Source organism: Lampetra planeri, unplaced genomic scaffold (genome assembly GCF_965212315.1).
Source record: "Lampetra planeri unplaced genomic scaffold, kcLamPlan1.2.h2 scaffold_1832, whole genome shotgun sequence".
Lineage (NCBI taxonomy): Eukaryota > Metazoa > Chordata > Hyperoartia > Petromyzontiformes > Petromyzontidae > Lampetra > Lampetra planeri.
The window spans coordinates 1-17500 of NW_027614576.1; the positions used below are offsets into that span (position 1 = coordinate 1).

At 53.1% G+C, this 17500-nt stretch overlaps 1 protein-coding gene across 1 annotated transcript in view; it reads left to right on the forward strand.

Moving 5' to 3' along the window:
* Window positions 1-8493: 8493 nt before the first annotated feature.
* The window catches only part of LOC144739998 (fibroblast growth factor receptor 1-like), a gene marked incomplete at its 3' end in the record, with an annotated part of 10838 nt that continues 1831 nt past the window's right edge, over window positions 8494-17500 (forward strand). The window contains exons 1-4 of the mRNA XM_078622884.1: window positions 8494-8727; window positions 11616-11737; window positions 12655-12765; window positions 14402-14476. Of these exons, the coding sequence (XP_078479010.1) occupies window positions 8561-8727; window positions 11616-11737; window positions 12655-12765; window positions 14402-14476 (475 nt within the window). The remainder of the gene's footprint in view (window positions 8728-11615; window positions 11738-12654; window positions 12766-14401; window positions 14477-17500) is intronic.

A 17500-nucleotide genomic window follows, 5' to 3' on the forward strand; every position in this document is an offset into this window, starting at 1 on the left:
CTCACCCACTCACCCACCCACCCACTCACCCACCCACCCACTCACCCACTCACCCACCCACTCACTCACTCACCCATTCACCCACCTACTCATCTATTCACTCACCCATCCACTCACTCTTTCACCCACCCACTCACCCACCCACCCACTCACCCACTCACCCATTCACCCACCCACTCACCCACCCACCCACTCACCCACTCACCCACCCACCCACTCACCCACTCACCCACCCACCCACCCACTCACCCAACCATCTCTTCACTCACCCATTCAACCACCCATTCACCAACCCACTCATCTATTCACTCACCCACTCACCCACCCATCCACTCACCCACCCACCCACTCACCCACTCACCCACTCACTCACCCATTCACCAACCCACTCATCTATTCACTCACCCACCCATCCACCCCCCCACCACTCCCCACCACCACCCACCCACCCAGCTCTCGACATGACCAACGACCTCCAGAGTGGCGGTGGCAGCGGTGGCAGCGGTGGCACCGGCTCGACTGGTGGCAGCGGTGGGACCAGCGGCGTCTCTCTCCTGCCGCCTTTGCCTGACTCAGCGGAGGTGGCAATCTACTGCGTGGGTGGCCTCCTGTTGGTGCTCATGGTCATGGTGGTGGCCATGTGTCGAGCTGGTGGGGCCGGGGGTGGGGGCCTGGGCCCGGGGGGAGGGGCTCTGGGCGGAGGGGGAGGGGCTCTGGGCGGAGGGGGGGCTAAGAAGTTCAAGGAGCCGCGGCTTTGCAAGCTGAGCAGGGGCATTCCGCTGAAGCGACAGGTGTGTTGTGTGTGTGGGTAGGTGTGTGTGTGTGTGGGTAGGTGTGTGTGTGGCTGTGTGTTTGTGTGTGTGTGGGTAGGTGTGTGGGTAGGTGTGTGTGTGTGTTTGTGTGTGGGTAGGTGTGTGTGTGTGTTTGTGTGTGGGTAGGTGTGTGTGTGTGGCTGTGTGTGTGTGTGTGGCTGTGTGTGTGTGTGTGGGTGTTTGTGTGTGGGTAGGTGTGTGTGTGTGGCTGTGTGTGGGTAGGTGTGTGTGTGTGTGTGGGTAGGTGTGTGTGTGGCTGTGTGTGTGTGTGTGGGTGTTTGTGTGTGGGTAGGTGTGTGTGTGTGGCTGTGTGTGGGTAGGTGTGTGTGTGTGTGTGGGTAGGTGTGTGTGTTTGTGTGTGTGGGTAGGTGTGTGTGTGTGTGTGTGTTTGTTTGTGTGTGTCTCTCTCTCTCTCTGTGTGTCTCTCTGTGTGTGTGTGTGTATACTATGTGTGTGTGTGTGTGGCTGTGTGTGTGTGTGGCTGGGTAGGTGTGTGTGTCTGTGTGTGTGTGTGTGTGGGTAGGTGTGTGTGTGTGGCTGTGTGTGTGGGTAGGTGTGTGTGTGTGTGGCTGTGTGTGTGTGTTTGGGTGTGTTTGTGTGTGTGTGGCTGTGTGTGTGGGTAGGTGTGTGTGTGTGTGTGTTTGTGTGTGGGTGTGTGTGTGTGGCTGTGTGTGGGTAGGTGTGTGTGTGTGTGTGGGTAGGTGTGTGTGTGGGTAGGTGTGTGTGTGTGTGTTTGTTTGTGTGTGGGTAGGTGTGTGTGTGTGGCTGTGTGTGTGGGTAGGTGTGTGTGTGTGTGGGTAGGTGTGTGTGTGTGTGTGGGTAGGTGTGTGTGTGTGTGTGGGTAGGTGTGTGTGTGGCTGTGTGTGTGTGTGTGGGTGTTTGTGTGTGGGTAGGTGTGTGTGTGTGGCTGTGTGTGGGTAGGTGTGTGTGTGTGTGTGGGTAGGTGTGTGTGTGGCTGTGTGTGTGTGTGTGGGTGTTTGTGTGTGGGTAGGTGTGTGTGTGTGGCTGTGTGTGGGTAGGTGTGTGTGTGTGTGTGGGTAGGTGTGTGTGTTTGTGTGTGGGTAGGTGTGTGTGTGTGTGTGGGTAGGTGTGTGTGTGGCTGTGTGTGTGTGTGTGGGTGTTTGTGTGTGGGTAGGTGTGTGTGTGTGGCTGTGTGTGGGTAGGTGTGTGTGTGTGTGTGGGTAGGTGTGTGTGTTTGTGTGTGGGTAGGTGTGTGTGTGTGTGTGTGTTTGTTTGTGTGTGTCTCTCTCTCTCTCTGTGTGTCTCTCTGTGTGTGTGTGTGTATACTATGTGTGTGTGTGTGTGGCTGTGTGTGTGTGTGGCTGGGTAGGTGTGTGTGTCTGTGTGTGTGTGTGTGTGGGTAGGTGTGTGTGTGTGTCTGTGTGTGTGTGTGTGTGGGTAGGTGTGTGTGTGTGGCTGTGTGTGTGGGTAGGTGTGTGTGTGTGTGGCTGTGTGTGTGTGTTTGGGTGTGTTTGTGTGTGTGTGGCTGTGTGTGTGGGTAGGTGTGTGTGTGTGTGTGTGTGGGTAGGTGTGTGTGTGGGTAGGTGTGTGTGTGTGTGTTTGTTTGTGTGTGGGTAGGTGTGTGTGTGTGGCTGTGTGTGTGTGTGTTTGTGTGTGTGGGTAGGTGTGTGTGTGTGGCTGTGTGTGTGGGTAGGTGTGTGTGTGTGTGGCTGTGTGTGTGTTTGTTTGTGTGTGTGCGGCTGTGTGTGTGTGTGGGTAGGTGTGTGTGTGTGTGGGTAGGTGTGTGTGTGTGTGTGTGGCTGTGTGTGTGTGTGGGTAGGTGTGTGTGTGTGTGGGTAGGTGTGTGTGTGGGTAGGTGTGTGTGTGTGGCTGTGTGTGTGGGTAGGTGTGTGTGTGTGTGTTTGTTTGTGTGTGGGTAGGTGTGTGTGTGTGGCTGGGTAGGTGTGTGTGTGTGTGTGTTTGGGTGTGTTTGTGTGTGTGTGTTTGTGGGTGTGTGGGTGTGTGTGTGGCTGGGTAGGTGTGTGTGTGTGTTTGTGGGTGTGTGTGTAGCTGTGTGTGTGTGGCTGGGTAGGTGTGTGTGTGTGGCTGTGGCTGTGTGTGTGGGTAGGTGTGTGTTTGTGTGTGTGTGTTTGTGTGTGTGTGTGTGTGGCTGTGTGTGTGTGCTTGTGTGTGTGTGTGGCTGTGTGTGTTTGTGTGTGTTTGTGTGTGGGTAGGTGTGTGTGTTTGTTTGTGTGTGTGGCTGTGTGTGTCTGTGTGTGTTTGTGTGTGTGTGTGTGTGGCTGTGTGTGTGTGTGGGTAGGTGTGTGTGTGTGTGGGTAGGTGTGTGTGTGGGTAGGTGTGTGTGTGGGTAGGTGTGTGTGTGGGTTTGTGTGGCTGTGTGTGTTTGTGGGTGTGTGTGTAGCTGTGTGTGGGTAGGTGTGTGTGTGTGGCTGTGTGTGTGGGTAGGTGTGTGTGTGTGTTTGTGTGTGTGGGTAGGTGTGTGTGTGTGTTTGTGGGTGTTTGTCTGTGTGGGTAGGTGTGTGTGTGCGTAGGTGTGTGTGTGTGTTTGTGTGTGTGTGTGTCTCTCTCTCTGTGTGTCTCTCTGTGTGTGTGTGTGTGTAGCTGTGTGTGTGTGGCTGGGTAGGTGTGTGTGTGTGTTTGTGTGTGGCTGTGTGTGTGTGTGTGTGTAGCTGTGTGTGTGTGGCTGGGTAGGTGTGTGTGTGTGTGTGTGTTTGTGGGTGTGTGTGTAGCTGTGTGTGTGCGGCTGGGTAGGTGTGTGTGTGTGTTTGTGGGTGTGTGTGTGGGTAGGTGTGTGTTTGTGTGTGTGTGTCTGTGTGGGTAGGTGTGTGTGTGTGTGGGTAGGTGTGTTTGTGTGTGTTTGTGGCAGTGTGTGTGTGTGTGTAGCTGTGTATGTGTGTGGCTGGGTAGGTGTGTGTGTGTGTTTGTGTGTGTGTGTTTGTGTGTGTGTGTGTGTTTGGGTGTGTTTGTTTGTGTGTGGGTAGGTGTGTGTGTGTGTGTGTGTTTGTTTGTGTGTGTGTCTCTCTCTCTCTGTGTGTCTCTCTGTGTGTGTGTGTGTCTGTGTGTGTGTGTGGCTGGGTAGGTGTGTGTGTGTGTGTCTGTGTGTGTGTGTGGCTGTGTGTGTGTGTGGGTAGGTGTGTGGGTAGGTGTGTGTGTGGGTAGGTGTGTGGGTGTGTGTGTGTGGGTAGGTGTGTGTGTTTGTGTGTGCCTGTGTGTTTGGGTGTGTTTGTGTGTGTGTTTGTGTGTGTGTGTTTGTGTGTGGCTGTGTGTGTCTGTGTGTGGCTGTGTGTGTGTGTGTAGCTGTGTGTGTGTGGCTGGGTAGGTGTGTGTGTGTGTTTGTCTGTGTGTGTGGCTGTGTGTGTGGGTAGGTGTGTGTGTGTGTGTGGCTGTGTGTGTGGGTAGGTATGTGTGTGCTTGTGTGTTTGTGTGGCTGTGTGTGTGTGTGGGTCGGTGTGTGTGTGTGCGGGTAGGTGTGTGTGTGTGTGGGTAGGTGTGTGTGTTTGTGTGTGTCTGTGTGTTTGGGTGTGTTTGTGTGTGTGTTTGTTTGTGTGTGTTTGTGTGTGGCTGTGTGTGTCTGTGTGTGGCTGTGTGTGTGTGTAGAGCTGTGTGTGTGTGTGGCTGGGTAGGTGTGTGTGTGTGTTTGTCTGTGTGTGTGGCTGTGTGTGTGGGTAGGTGTGTGTTTGTGTGTGTGGGTAGGTGTGTGTGTGTGTGTTTGTGTGTTTGTGTGAGTCTGTGTGTGTGGGTAGGTGTGTGTGTGTATGTGTGTGTGTGGGTAGGTGTGTGTGTGTGTGTATGTGTGTGTGTGGGTAGGTGTGTGTGTGTGGCTGTGTGTGTGGGTAGGTGTGTTTGTGTGTTTGTGGGTGTGTGTGTGTGTGGCTGTGTGTGTGGGTAGGTGTGTTTGTGTGTTTGTGGGTGTGTGTGTGTGTGTTTGTGTGTGGTTAGGTGTGTGTGTGTGGCTGTGTGTGTGGGTAGGTGTTTGTGTGTGTAGGTGTGTGTGTGTAGGTGTGTGTGTGTGGCTGTGTGTGTGGCTGTGTGTGTGGCTGTGTGTGTGAGTGTGTGGCTGTGTGTGTGGGTAGGTGTTTGTGTGTGTAGGTGTGTGTGTGTAGGTGTGTGTGTGTGGGTAGGTGTGTGTGTGTGTTTGTGTGTGTGTGTGTGTGTCTCTGTGTGTCTGTGTGTGTGTGTGTCTCTGTCTGTGTCTGTGTCTCTGTGTGTGTCTCTGTGTCTCTATCTCTGTCTCTGTGTCTCTGAGTATGTGTGTCTCTGTGTGTCTGTGTGTGTGTGTGTCTCTGTCTGTGTCTCTGTGTCTCTATCTCTGTGTGTCTCTGTGTGTCTATCTGTGTCTCTGTGTGTGTCTGTGTCTCTCTCTGTGTCTCTATCTCTGTGTGTCTCTGTGTGTCTATCTGTGTCTCTGTGTGTGTCTGTGTCTCTCTCTGTGTCTCTATCTCTGTGTGTCTCTGTGTGTCTATCTGTGTCTCTGTGTGTGTCTGTGTTTCTCTCTGTGTCTCTATCTCTCTGTGTGTCTCTGTGTGTCTATCTGTGTCTCTGTGTGTGTCTGTGTCTCTCTTTGTGTCTCTATCTCTGTGTGTCTCTGTGTGTCTATCTGTGTCTCTGTGTGTGTCTGTGTCTCTCTCTGTGTCTCTATCTCTCTGTGTGTCTCTGTGTGTCTATCTGTGTCTCTGTGTGTGTCTGTGTCTCTCTTTGTGTCTCTATCTCTGTGTGCGTGTCTCTATCTCTGTGTGTGTGTCTGTGTGTCTCTGTGTGTGTGTGTCTCTCTCTGTGTCTGTGTCTCAGTGTGTGTCTGTGTCTCTGTCTCTGTGTGTGTCTCTGTGTGCGTGTCTCTGTGTCTGTGTGTCTGTGTCTCTGTGTGTGTCTGTGTCTGTGTCTCTGTGTGTATCTGTGTGTCTGTGTGTCTGTGTCTCTGTGTCTCTGTGTCTATCTACCAGGTGTCTGTGGAGTCCACGTCCTCCATGCACTCCGGCGTGTCTCTGTCTCTGTGTGTGTCTCTGTGTCTGTGTGTGTGTCTGTGTGTCTATCTCTGTGTCTCAGTGTGTCTCTGTGTGTGTGTCTCTGTCTGTGTCTCAGTGTGTCTCTGTGTCTGTGTGTCTATCTCTGTGTGTGTGTCTGTGTGTCTCTGTGTGTGTCTCTGTGTGTCTATCTGTGTCTCTATCTCAGTGTGTGTCTGTATCTCTGTGTCTCTGTGTCTGTGTCTCAGTGTGTCTCTGTGTCTCTGTGTCTGTGTCTCTGTGTCTCTGTCTCTGTGTGTGTCTCTGTGTCTGTGTGTGTGTCTGTGTGTCTATCTACCAGGTGTCTGTGGAGTCCACGTCCTCCATGCACTCCGGCATGTCTCTGTCTGTGTCTCTGTGTCTGTGTGTGTGTCTGTGTGTGTGTCTGCGTCTCTGTGTGTCTGTGTGTGTGTCTCTGTGTCTATCTCTGTGTCTCAGTGTCTGTGTGTGTGTCTGTGTGTCTATCTCTGTGTCTCAGTGTGTCTCTGTGTGTGTGTCTATCTCTGTGTCTCAGTGTGTCTCTGTGTCTCTGTGTCTATCTCTGTGTCTCAGTGTGTCTCTGTGTCTGTGTGTCTATCTACCAGGTGTCTGTGGAGTCCACGTCCTCCATGCACTCCGGCGTGTCTCTGTCTCTGTGTGTGTCTCTGTCTGTGTCTCTGTGTCTGTATCTCTGTATCTCTGTGTCTGTGTGTCTATCTACCAGGTGTCTGTGTGTCTCTGTGTGTGTGTCTCTGTGTGTGTGTCTCTGTGTGTGTGTCTGTGTGTCTGTATCTCTGTATCTCTGTGTCTGTGTGTCTATCTACCAGGTGTCTGTGTGTCTCTGTGTGTGTGTCTCTGTGTGTGTGTCTCTGTGTGTGTGTGTCTGTGTCTGTGTGTGTGTCTGTGTGTCTGTGTCTCTGTGTGTGTGTCTCTGTGTCTGTATCTCTGTATCTCTGTGTCTCTGTGTCTCTGTGTCTATCTACCAGGTGTCTGTCGAGTCCACGTCCTCCATGCACTCCGGCGTGTCTCTGTCTCTGTGTGTGTCTCTGTGTCTGTGTGTGTGTCTGTGTGTCTATCTCTGTGTCTCAGTGTGTCTCTGTGTCTCAGTGTGTCTCTGTGTCTCTGTGTGTCTATCTACCAGGTGTCTGTCGAGTCCACGTCCTCCATGCACTCCGGCGTGTCTCTGTCTCTGTGTGTGTCTCTGTGTCTGTGTGTGTGTCTGTGTGTCTATCTCTGTGTCTCAGTGTGTCTCTGTGTCTGTGTGTCTATCTACCAGGTGTCTGTCGAGTCCACGTCCTCCATGCACTCCGGCGTGTCTCTGTCTCTGTGTGTGTCTCTGTGTCTGTGTGTGTGTCTGTGTGTCTATCTCTGTGTCTCAGTGTGTCTCTGTGTCTCAGTGTGTCTCTGTGTCTGTGTGTCTATCTACCAGGTGTCTGTGGATTCCACGTCCTCCATGCACTCCGGCGTGTCTCTGTCTCTGTGTGTGTCTCTGTGTCTGTCTCTGTGTCTGTGTGTCTATCTCTGTGTCTCAGTGTGTCTCTGTGTCTGTGTGTCTATCTACCAGGTGTCTGTCGAGTCCACGTCCTCCATGCACTCCGGCGTGTCTCTGTCTCTGTGTGTGTCTCTGTGTCTGTGTGTGTGTCTGTGTGTCTATCTCTGTGTCTCAGTGTGTCTCTGTGTCTCAGTGTGTCTCTGTGTCTCTGTGTGTCTATCTACCAGGTGTCTGTCGAGTCCACGTCCTCCATGCACTCCGGCGTGTCTCTGTCTCTGTGTCTTTGTGTCTCTGTCTGTGTCTCAGTGTGTCTCTGTGTCTCTGTGTGTCTGTGTATCTGTGTCTGTATCTCTGTATCTCTGTGTCTGTGTCTCTGTGTCTATCTCTGTGTCTCAGTGTGTCTCTGTGTGTCTATCTACCAGGTGTCTGTCCAGTCCACGTCCTCCATGCACTCCGGCGTGTCTCTGTCTCTGTGTGTGTCTCTGTGTCTGTGTGTGTGTCTGTGTGTCTATCTCTGTGTCTCAGTGTGTCTCTGTGTCTCAGTGTGTCTCTGTGTCTCTGTGTGTCTATCTACCAGGTGTCTGTCGAGTCCACGTCCTCCATGCACTCCGGCGTGTCTCTGTCTCTGTGTGTGTCTCTGTGTCTGTGTGTGTGTCTGTGTGTCTATCTCTGTGTCTCAGTGTGTCTCTGTCTGTGTCTCAGTGTGTATCAGTGTGTCTCTGTGTCTCTGTGTGTCTCTGTGTGTGTCTCTGTGTGTGTGTGTGTGTGTCTGTGTGTGTGTCTCTATCTCTGTGTCTGTGTGTTTCTCTGTGTGTGTGTCTGTGTCTCTGTGTGTCTGTGTGCGTGTCTCTATCTCTGTGTGTGTGTCTGTGTGTCTCTGTGTGTGTCTCTGTGTGTCTATCTGTGTCTCTATCTCAGTGTGTCTCTGTGTGTCTGTGTCTCTGTGTCTGTATCTCTGTGTCTCAGTGTGTCTCTGTGTGTCTATCTACCAGGTGTCTGTCGAGTCCACGTCCTCCATGCACTCCGGCGTGTCTCTCTCTGTGTGTCTCTGTGTCTGTTTGTGTGTCTGTGTGTCTATCTCTGTGTCTCAGTGTGTCTCTGTGTCTGTGTGTCTATCTACCAGGTGTCTGTCGAGTCCACGTCCTCCATGCACTCCGGCGTGTCTCTGTGTGTGTCTCTGTGTGTGTCTGTGTGTGTGTCTGTGTCTCTGTGTCTATCTCTGTGTCTCAGTGTGTCTCTGTCTGTGTCTCAGTGTGTCTCTGTGTCTCTGTGTCTGTGTGTATATCTACCAGGTGTCTGTCGAGTCCACGTCCTCCATGCACTCCGGCGTGTCTCTGGTGCGCCGCTGCCGCTTCTCCTCGAGTGAGGGGGGCGCGGGGGGCGGCGGAGTCGCGGGGGGCTCTGCCCTGGGGGGCTCTGCCCTGGGGGGGCTCCTCGAGTTTGACCTCACGGAGGATCCTCACTGGGAGTTCCCCCGCGAGAGGTCACACACACACACCACGTGACACACACACACATACACACACACACATACACACACACAGTGACACACACACATACACATACACACAGACACACACACATACACACACACATACACACACACCACGTGACACACACACAGTGACACACACACACATACACACACACAGTGACACACACACACACAGTGACACACACAGTGACACACACACACACCACGTGACACACACACAGTGACACACACACACACCACGTGACACACACACAGTGACACACACACACATACACACACATAGTGACACACACACACAGTGACACACACAGTGACACACACAGTGACACACACACTCATACAGTGACACACACTCATACAGTGACACACACAGTGACACACACACACATAGTGACACACACACACATACACAGTGACACACACAGTGACACACACACTCATACAGTGACACACACACTCATACAGTGACACACACAGTGACACACACACACATAGTGACACACACACACACACACAGTGACACACACAGTGACACACACAGTGACACACACACTCATACAGTGACACACACACTCATACAGTGACACACACAGTAACACACACACACATAGTGACACACACACACACACACAGTGACACACACAGTGACACACACAGTGACACACACACCACGTGACACACACACACATACACACACACACACATACACACATAGTGACACACACACACACACACAGTGACACACACAGTGACACACACAGTGACACACACAGTGACACACACACTCATACAGTGACACACACACTCATACAGTGACACACACAGTAACACACACACACACAGTGACACACACAGTGACACACACACACATAGTGACACACACACACACACACAGTGACACACACAGTAACACACACACACATAGTGACACACACACACACATACAGTGACACACACACACACAGTGACACACACACACAGTGACACACACACACACACAGACACACACATACACATACACACACACACACATACACACACACATACACACACACATACAGTGACACACACACACACAGACACACACATACACATACACACACACACATACACACACACATACACACACACATACACACACACACATACACACACACATACACACATACACATACACACACACACCACGTGACACACACACACATACACACACACACATACACAGTGACACACACACATACACACAGTGACACACACACAGTGACACACACATACACACATACACACACATACACACACATACACACATACACATACACACACACGCACACACACATACACACATACATACACACACACACACAGTGACACACATACAGACACACACACACATACACATACAGTAACACACATACACATACAGTAACACACATACACACATAGTGACACACACACACACACACAGTGACACACACACACACAGTGACACACACACAGTGACACACACACACACACAGACACACACAGTGACACACACACAGTGACACACACACATATACACACACAGTGACACACACACACAGTGACACACACACAGTGACACACACACAGTGACACACACACAGTGACACACACATACACACACACATACACATACACACACACACAGATACATACACACACACATACACACAAACAGTGACACACACACACAGATACATAGATAGATACATACACAGTGACACACACACAGATACACCCAGACACACACACAGATACACACACACACACAGATACATAGATAGATACACACACACACACAGATACACACACACATACATACACACAGATACATACACATACACACAGACACACACACACAGACACACACATACACACACAGTAAGATACACACAGTGACACACACACACATACACACACGCACAGTGACACACACACACACACAGTGACACACACACACACATACACACACATACACACACACACACACAGATAGATATATATACAGTGACACACACACAGTGACACACATACACAGATACACACACACACACAGTGACACACACACACATACACACACATACACACACACACATACACATCCACTGACTGTGTGACTGACTATATGACTGACTGAGTGACTGACTGAGTGTGTGATTGACTGACTGTGTGACTGAGCCACTGACTGACTGACTGAGTGACTGACTGAGTGACTGACTGACTGTGTGACTAACTGTGAGTGACTGACTGAGTGACTAACTAACTGACTAACTAACTGACTACCTAACTACCTGCCAGACTACCCCAGGCTGACACTTGGCAAGCGGCTGGGTGAGGGCTGCTTTTGCCAGGTGGTGATGGCCACTGACTGAGTGACTGAGTGAGTGAGTGACTGACTGAGTGACTGACTGAGTGACTGACTGACTACCTGTACCAGGCTGACTCTAGGCAAGCGACTAGGTGAGGGTTGCTTTGGCCAGGTGGTGATGTGCGACTGAGTGACTGAGTGAGTGACTGACTCACTGACTAACTGAGTGACTAACTAACTGACTGAGTGACTGACTGTGCCAGGCTGACTCTAGGCAAGCGGCTGGGTGAGGGCTGCTTTGGCCAGGTGGTGATGTGCGATTGAGTGAGTGAGTGAGTGACTGAGTGACTAACTGACTGCCTGACTGAGTGACTAACTGAGTGACTAACTGACTGACTGTGCCAGGCTGACTCTAGGCAAGCGGCTGGGTGAGGGCTGCTTTGGCCAGGTGGTGATGTGCGATTGAGTGAGTGAGTGAGTGACTGAGTGTCTAACTGAGTGACTGACTGAGTGACTAACTGAGTGACTAACTGACTGACTGTGCCAGGCTGACTCTAGGCAAGCGGCTGGGTGAGGGCTGCTTTGGCCAGGTGGTGATGTGCGAGGCGCTGGGCATTGACCAGGACGGACGTTGCCACAGCACCAGCGTCGCGGCCAAGATGCTCAAAGGTGAGGGGGGGGGGAGGGGGGTGAGGTGGTGAGGGGGGGGGGGTGAGGGGGGGGGGTGAGGGGGGTGAGGGGGAGGGTGAGGGGGGGTGAGGTGGTGAGGGGGGGTTGAGGGGGGGGGGTGGTGAGGGGGGGAGTGAGTGACGTGGTGAGGTGGTGAGGTGGTGAGGGGGGGGTGAGGGGGGTGAGGTGGTGAGGTGGTGAGGTGGTGGTGAGGGGGGGGGGAGGTGAGGGGGAGGTGAGGGGGAGGGGGTGAGGGGGAGGTGAGGGGGGGGGGTGAGGGGGAGGGTGAGGGGGGTGAGGTGGTGAGGGGGGGTTGAGGGGGGGGGCGGTGAGGGGGGGAGTGAGTGACGTGGTGAGGTGGTGAGGTGGTGAGGTGGTGAGGGGGGGGTGAGGGGGGTGAGGTGGTGAGGTGGTGGTGAGGGGGGGGGTGGTGAGGGGGGGGGTGAGGGGGAGGTGAGGAGGTGAGGGGGGGTGAGGAGGGGGTGGGGGGGGGGGGTGAGGGGGGGTGAGGGGAGGGTGGTGACGTGGTGAGTGGTGAGTGAGTGACGTGGTGAGTGAGTGGTGAGTGAGTGAGTGAGTGGTGAGTGAGTGACATGGTGAGTGGTGAGTGAGTGAGTGAGTGGTGAGTGAGTGAGTGAGTGGTGAGTGAGTGACATGGTGAGTGGTGAGTGAGTGGTTGAGTGAGTGGTGAGTGAGTGAGTGGTTGAGTGAGTGGTGAGTGAGTAAGTGAGTGAGTGGTTGAGTGGTTGAGTGAGTGACATGGTGAGTGACGTGGTGAGTGGTTGAGTGAGTGAGTGGTTGAGTGAGTGAGTGAGTGGTGAGTGAGTGAGTGAGTGGTTGAGTGAGTGAGTGAGTGGTTGAGTGAGTGACTAGGTGAGTGACTAGGTGAGTGACTAGGTGAGTGTCTCTCCCTCCAGACGACGCTACTGACAAGGAGTTGTCCGACCTCGTCGCCGAGTTGGAGATGATGAAAACCATCGGCAAGCACAAGAACATCCTCAACCTGCTGGGAGCCTGTACACAGGGCGGTGAGTGACATCACCATCATCACCATCATCACCATCATCACCATCATCACCATCATCACCATCATCACCATCATCACCATCATCACCATCATCACCATCATCACCATCATCACCATCATCGCCATCATCACCATCATCACCATCATCACCATCACCATCATCATCACCATCATCACCATCATCACCATCATCATCATCACCATCATCACCATCATCGTCATCGGCAAACACAAGAACATCCTCAACCTGCTGGGAGCTTGCACACAGGGCGGTGAGTGACATCACCATCATCACCATCATCACCATCATCACCATCATCACCATCATCACCATCATCACCATCATCACCATCATCACCATCACCACCATCATCACCATCATCACCATCACCACCATCATCACCATCATCACCATCATCACCATCATCACCACCATCACCATCATCACCATCACCACCATCATCATCACCACCACCACCATCATCACCATCGTCACCATCACCACCATCATCACCATCATCACCATCATCACCATCATCACTATCATCGGCAAGCACAAGAACATCCTCAACCTGCTGGGAGCCTGTACACAGGGCGGTGAGTGACATCACCATCATCACCATCACCGCCATCATCATCACCATCATCATCATCATCATCGTCACCATCATCATCATCATCACCATCATCGTCATCGGCAAACACAAGAACATCCTCAACCTGCTGGGAGCCTGTACGCAGGGCGGTGAGTGACATCACCATCATCACCATCACCACCACCACCATCATCACCACCACCATCATCACCATCGTCATCATCACCACCACCATCATCATCATCATCGTGACATCATCATCATCATCACCACCATCATCATCATCATCACCACGACCACCAGCACCTTGTCAACATCATCATCATCATCATAACTCATCATCACCACCACATCGCCCTGCTAGAGGCTACCTGGGCGATCTTTGTCTGAGCACTTGCCCCTACAGCCCTGCTAGAGGCTACCTGGGGGAGCTTTATCTTTGTACCCAGCACTTGCCCCTACAGCCCTGCTAGAGGCTACCTGGGGGAGCTTTGTCTGTGTCTCAGCACTTGCCCCTGCAGTCCCCTGCTAGAGGCTACCTGGGGGAGCTTTGTCTGTGTCTCAGCACTTGCCCCTACAGCCCTGCTAGAGGCTACCTGGGGGAGCTTTGTCTGCGCCTCAGCACTTGCCCCTACAGCCCTGCTAGAGGCTACCTGGGGGAGCTTTGTCTGTGTCTCAGCACTTGCCCCTACAGCCCTGCTAGAGGCTACCTGGGGGAGCTTTGTCTGTGTCTCAGCACTTGCCCCTGCAGCCCTGCTAGAGGCTACCTGGGGGAGCTTTGTCTGTGTCTCAGCACTTGCCCCTGCAGTCCCCTGCTAGAGGCTACCTGGGGGAGCTTTGTCTTTGTCTTAGCACCTGTCCCTTTATAACCTTGCTAGAGGCTACCTGGGGGAGCTTTGTCTTTGTCTTAGCACCTGTCCCTTTATAACCTTGCTAGAGGCTACCTGGGGGATCTTTGTACTCAGCACTTGCCCCTGCAGTCCCCTGCTGGAGGCTACCTGGGGGAGCTTTGCCTCTAGCTGTGTGCGCGTGTGTCGTCAGGGCCTCTCCTGGTGCTGGTGGAGTTTGCGTCGAAGGGAAACCTCAGGGAGTTCCTGAGAGCACGACGACCCCCAGGTGAGTGACACACACAGTGACACACACACACAGTGACACACACACACAGTGACACACACACACAGTGACACACACAGTGACACACACAGTGACACACACACACAGTGACACACACACAGTGACACACACAGTGACACACACACACAGTGACACACACAGTGACACACACAGTGACACACACACACACAGTGACACACACACAGTGACACACACACACAGTGACACACACACAGTGACACACACACACAGTGACACACACACAGTGACACACACAGTGACACACACACAGTGACACACACAGTGACACACACAGTGACACACACAGTGACACACACATACAGTGACACACACACAGTGACACACACACAGTGACACACACACAGTGACACACACACAGTGACACACACACAGTGACACACACATACAGTGACACACACACACACACAGACACACACACAGTGACACACACAGTGACACACACAGTGACACACACAATGACACACACACACAGTGACACACACAGTGACACACACAGTGACACACACACAGTGACACACACACACAGTGACACACACACACACAGTGACACACACACAGTGACACACACACAGTGACACACACAGTGACACACACAGTGACACACACAATGACACACACACAGTGACACACACAGTGACACACACACAGTGACACACACACAGTGACACACACACAGTGACACACACAGTGACACACACACAGTGACACACACAGTGACACACACACAGTGACACACACAGTGACACACACACACAGTGACACACACAGTGACACACACAATGACACACACACAGTGACACACACAGTGACACACACAGTGACACACACACAGTGACACACACACAGTGACACACACACACAGTGACACACACACAGTGACACACACACAGTGACACACACACACAGTGACACACACAGTGACACACACACACAGTGACACACACAGTGACACACACACAGTGACACACACACACAGTGACACACACACACAGTGACACACACAGTGACACACACACAGTGACACACACACACAGTGACACACACAGTGACACACACACACAGTGACACACACACAGTGACACACACACAGTGACACACACAGTGACACACACAATGACACACACACAGTGACACACACAGTGACACACACACACAGTGACACACACACAGTGACACACACACACAGTGACACACACACAGTGACACACACAGTGACACACACACAGTGACACACACACACAGTGACACACACACACAGTGACACACACAGTGACACACACCACGTGACACACACCACGTGACACACACACAGTGACACACACACAGTGACACACACACACAGTGACACACACAGTGACACACACAGTGACACACACCACGTGACACACACCACGTGACACACACAGTGACACACACACAGTGACACACACACACATACATACACACAGTGACACACACACAGTGACACACACACACACAGTGACACACACAGTGACACACACACACACAGTGACACACACACAGACACAGTGACACACACAGTCACACACACACAGACACAGTGACACAGTGACACACACACAGTGACACACACACACAGAGTGACACACACACTACACCACCCACACCACCCACACCACCTCCACCACCACCCACCCCACCACCCACACCACCCACCCACAAAGACAAAGATCCCCCGTGTAGCCTCAACAGACTGTAGGGGCAAGTGCTGTTAGCGAGCCCCTATGAAGGCCACAACGGCACACGAGGGGGGTGGGTGGCCAGCATCACGCCCGGCCGCCTTTGTCTCCCCAGTGACGATGTTTACTACACACCGCACCAGGTACTCATTTGAGGCTGAGTCGACCTAGGGGAGGCCCGGGACCGGTTCAGATAATCGTCACTGGTGTTGGTGGCCATGAGCGGGAATCGAACTCGTGTCGCCGGGTTCATAGCGCAGCGCGCTAACCACTGCACCCACCGCTCCCTGCTAGAGGCTACCTGGGGCAGCTTTGTCTCTGTACTCAGCACTTGCCCCTACAGCCCTGCCAGAGGCTACCTGGGGGAGTGGAGCTTTGTCTGTGTCTCAGCACTTGCCCCCTGCAGCCCTGCTAGAGGCTACCTGGGGGAGCTTTGTCTGTGTCTCAGCACTTGCCCCTGCAGCCCTGCTAGAGGCTACCTGGGGGGGAGTGGAGCTTTGTCTGTACTCAGCACTTGCCCCTACAGCCCTGCTAGAGGCTGCCTGGGGGAGCTTTGTCTCTGTGTCTCAGCACTTGCCCCTACAGCCCTGCCAGAGGCTACCTGGGGGAGCTTTGTCTGTGTCTCAGCACTTGCCCCTACAGCCCTGCCAGAGGCTACCTGGGGGAGCTTTGTCTGTGTGTCTCAGCACTTGCCCCTGCAGCCCTGCTAGAGGCTACCTGGGGGAGCTTTGTCTGTGTACTGAGCACGTGCCCCCTGCAGCCCTGCCAGAGGCTACCTGGGGGAGCTTTGTCTGTGTACTGAGCACGTGCCCCCTGCAGCCCTGCCAGAGGCTACCTGGGGGAGCTTTGTCTGTGTACTGAGCACGTGCCCCCTGCAGCCCTGCCAGAGGCTACCTGGGGGAGCTTTGTCTGTGTACTGAGCACGTGCCCCCTGCAGCCCTGCCAGAGGCTACCTGGGGGAGCTTTGTCTCTGTGTCTCAGCACTTGCCCCTACAGCCCTGCCAGAGGCTACCTGGGGCAGCTTTATCTCTGTGTCTCAGCACTTGCCCCTACAGCCCTGCCAGAGGCTACCTGGGGGGGATGGAGCTTTGTCTGTGTCTCAGCACTTGCCCCTACAGCCCTGCTAGAGGCTACCTGGGGGTGCTTTGTCTGTGTCTCAGCACTTGCCCCTGCAGCCCTGCCAGAGGCTACCTGGGGCAGCTTTGTCTTTGTACTCAGCACTTGCCCCTACAGCCCTGCCAGAGGCTACCTGGGGGAGCTTTGTCTGTGTCTCAGCACTTGCCCC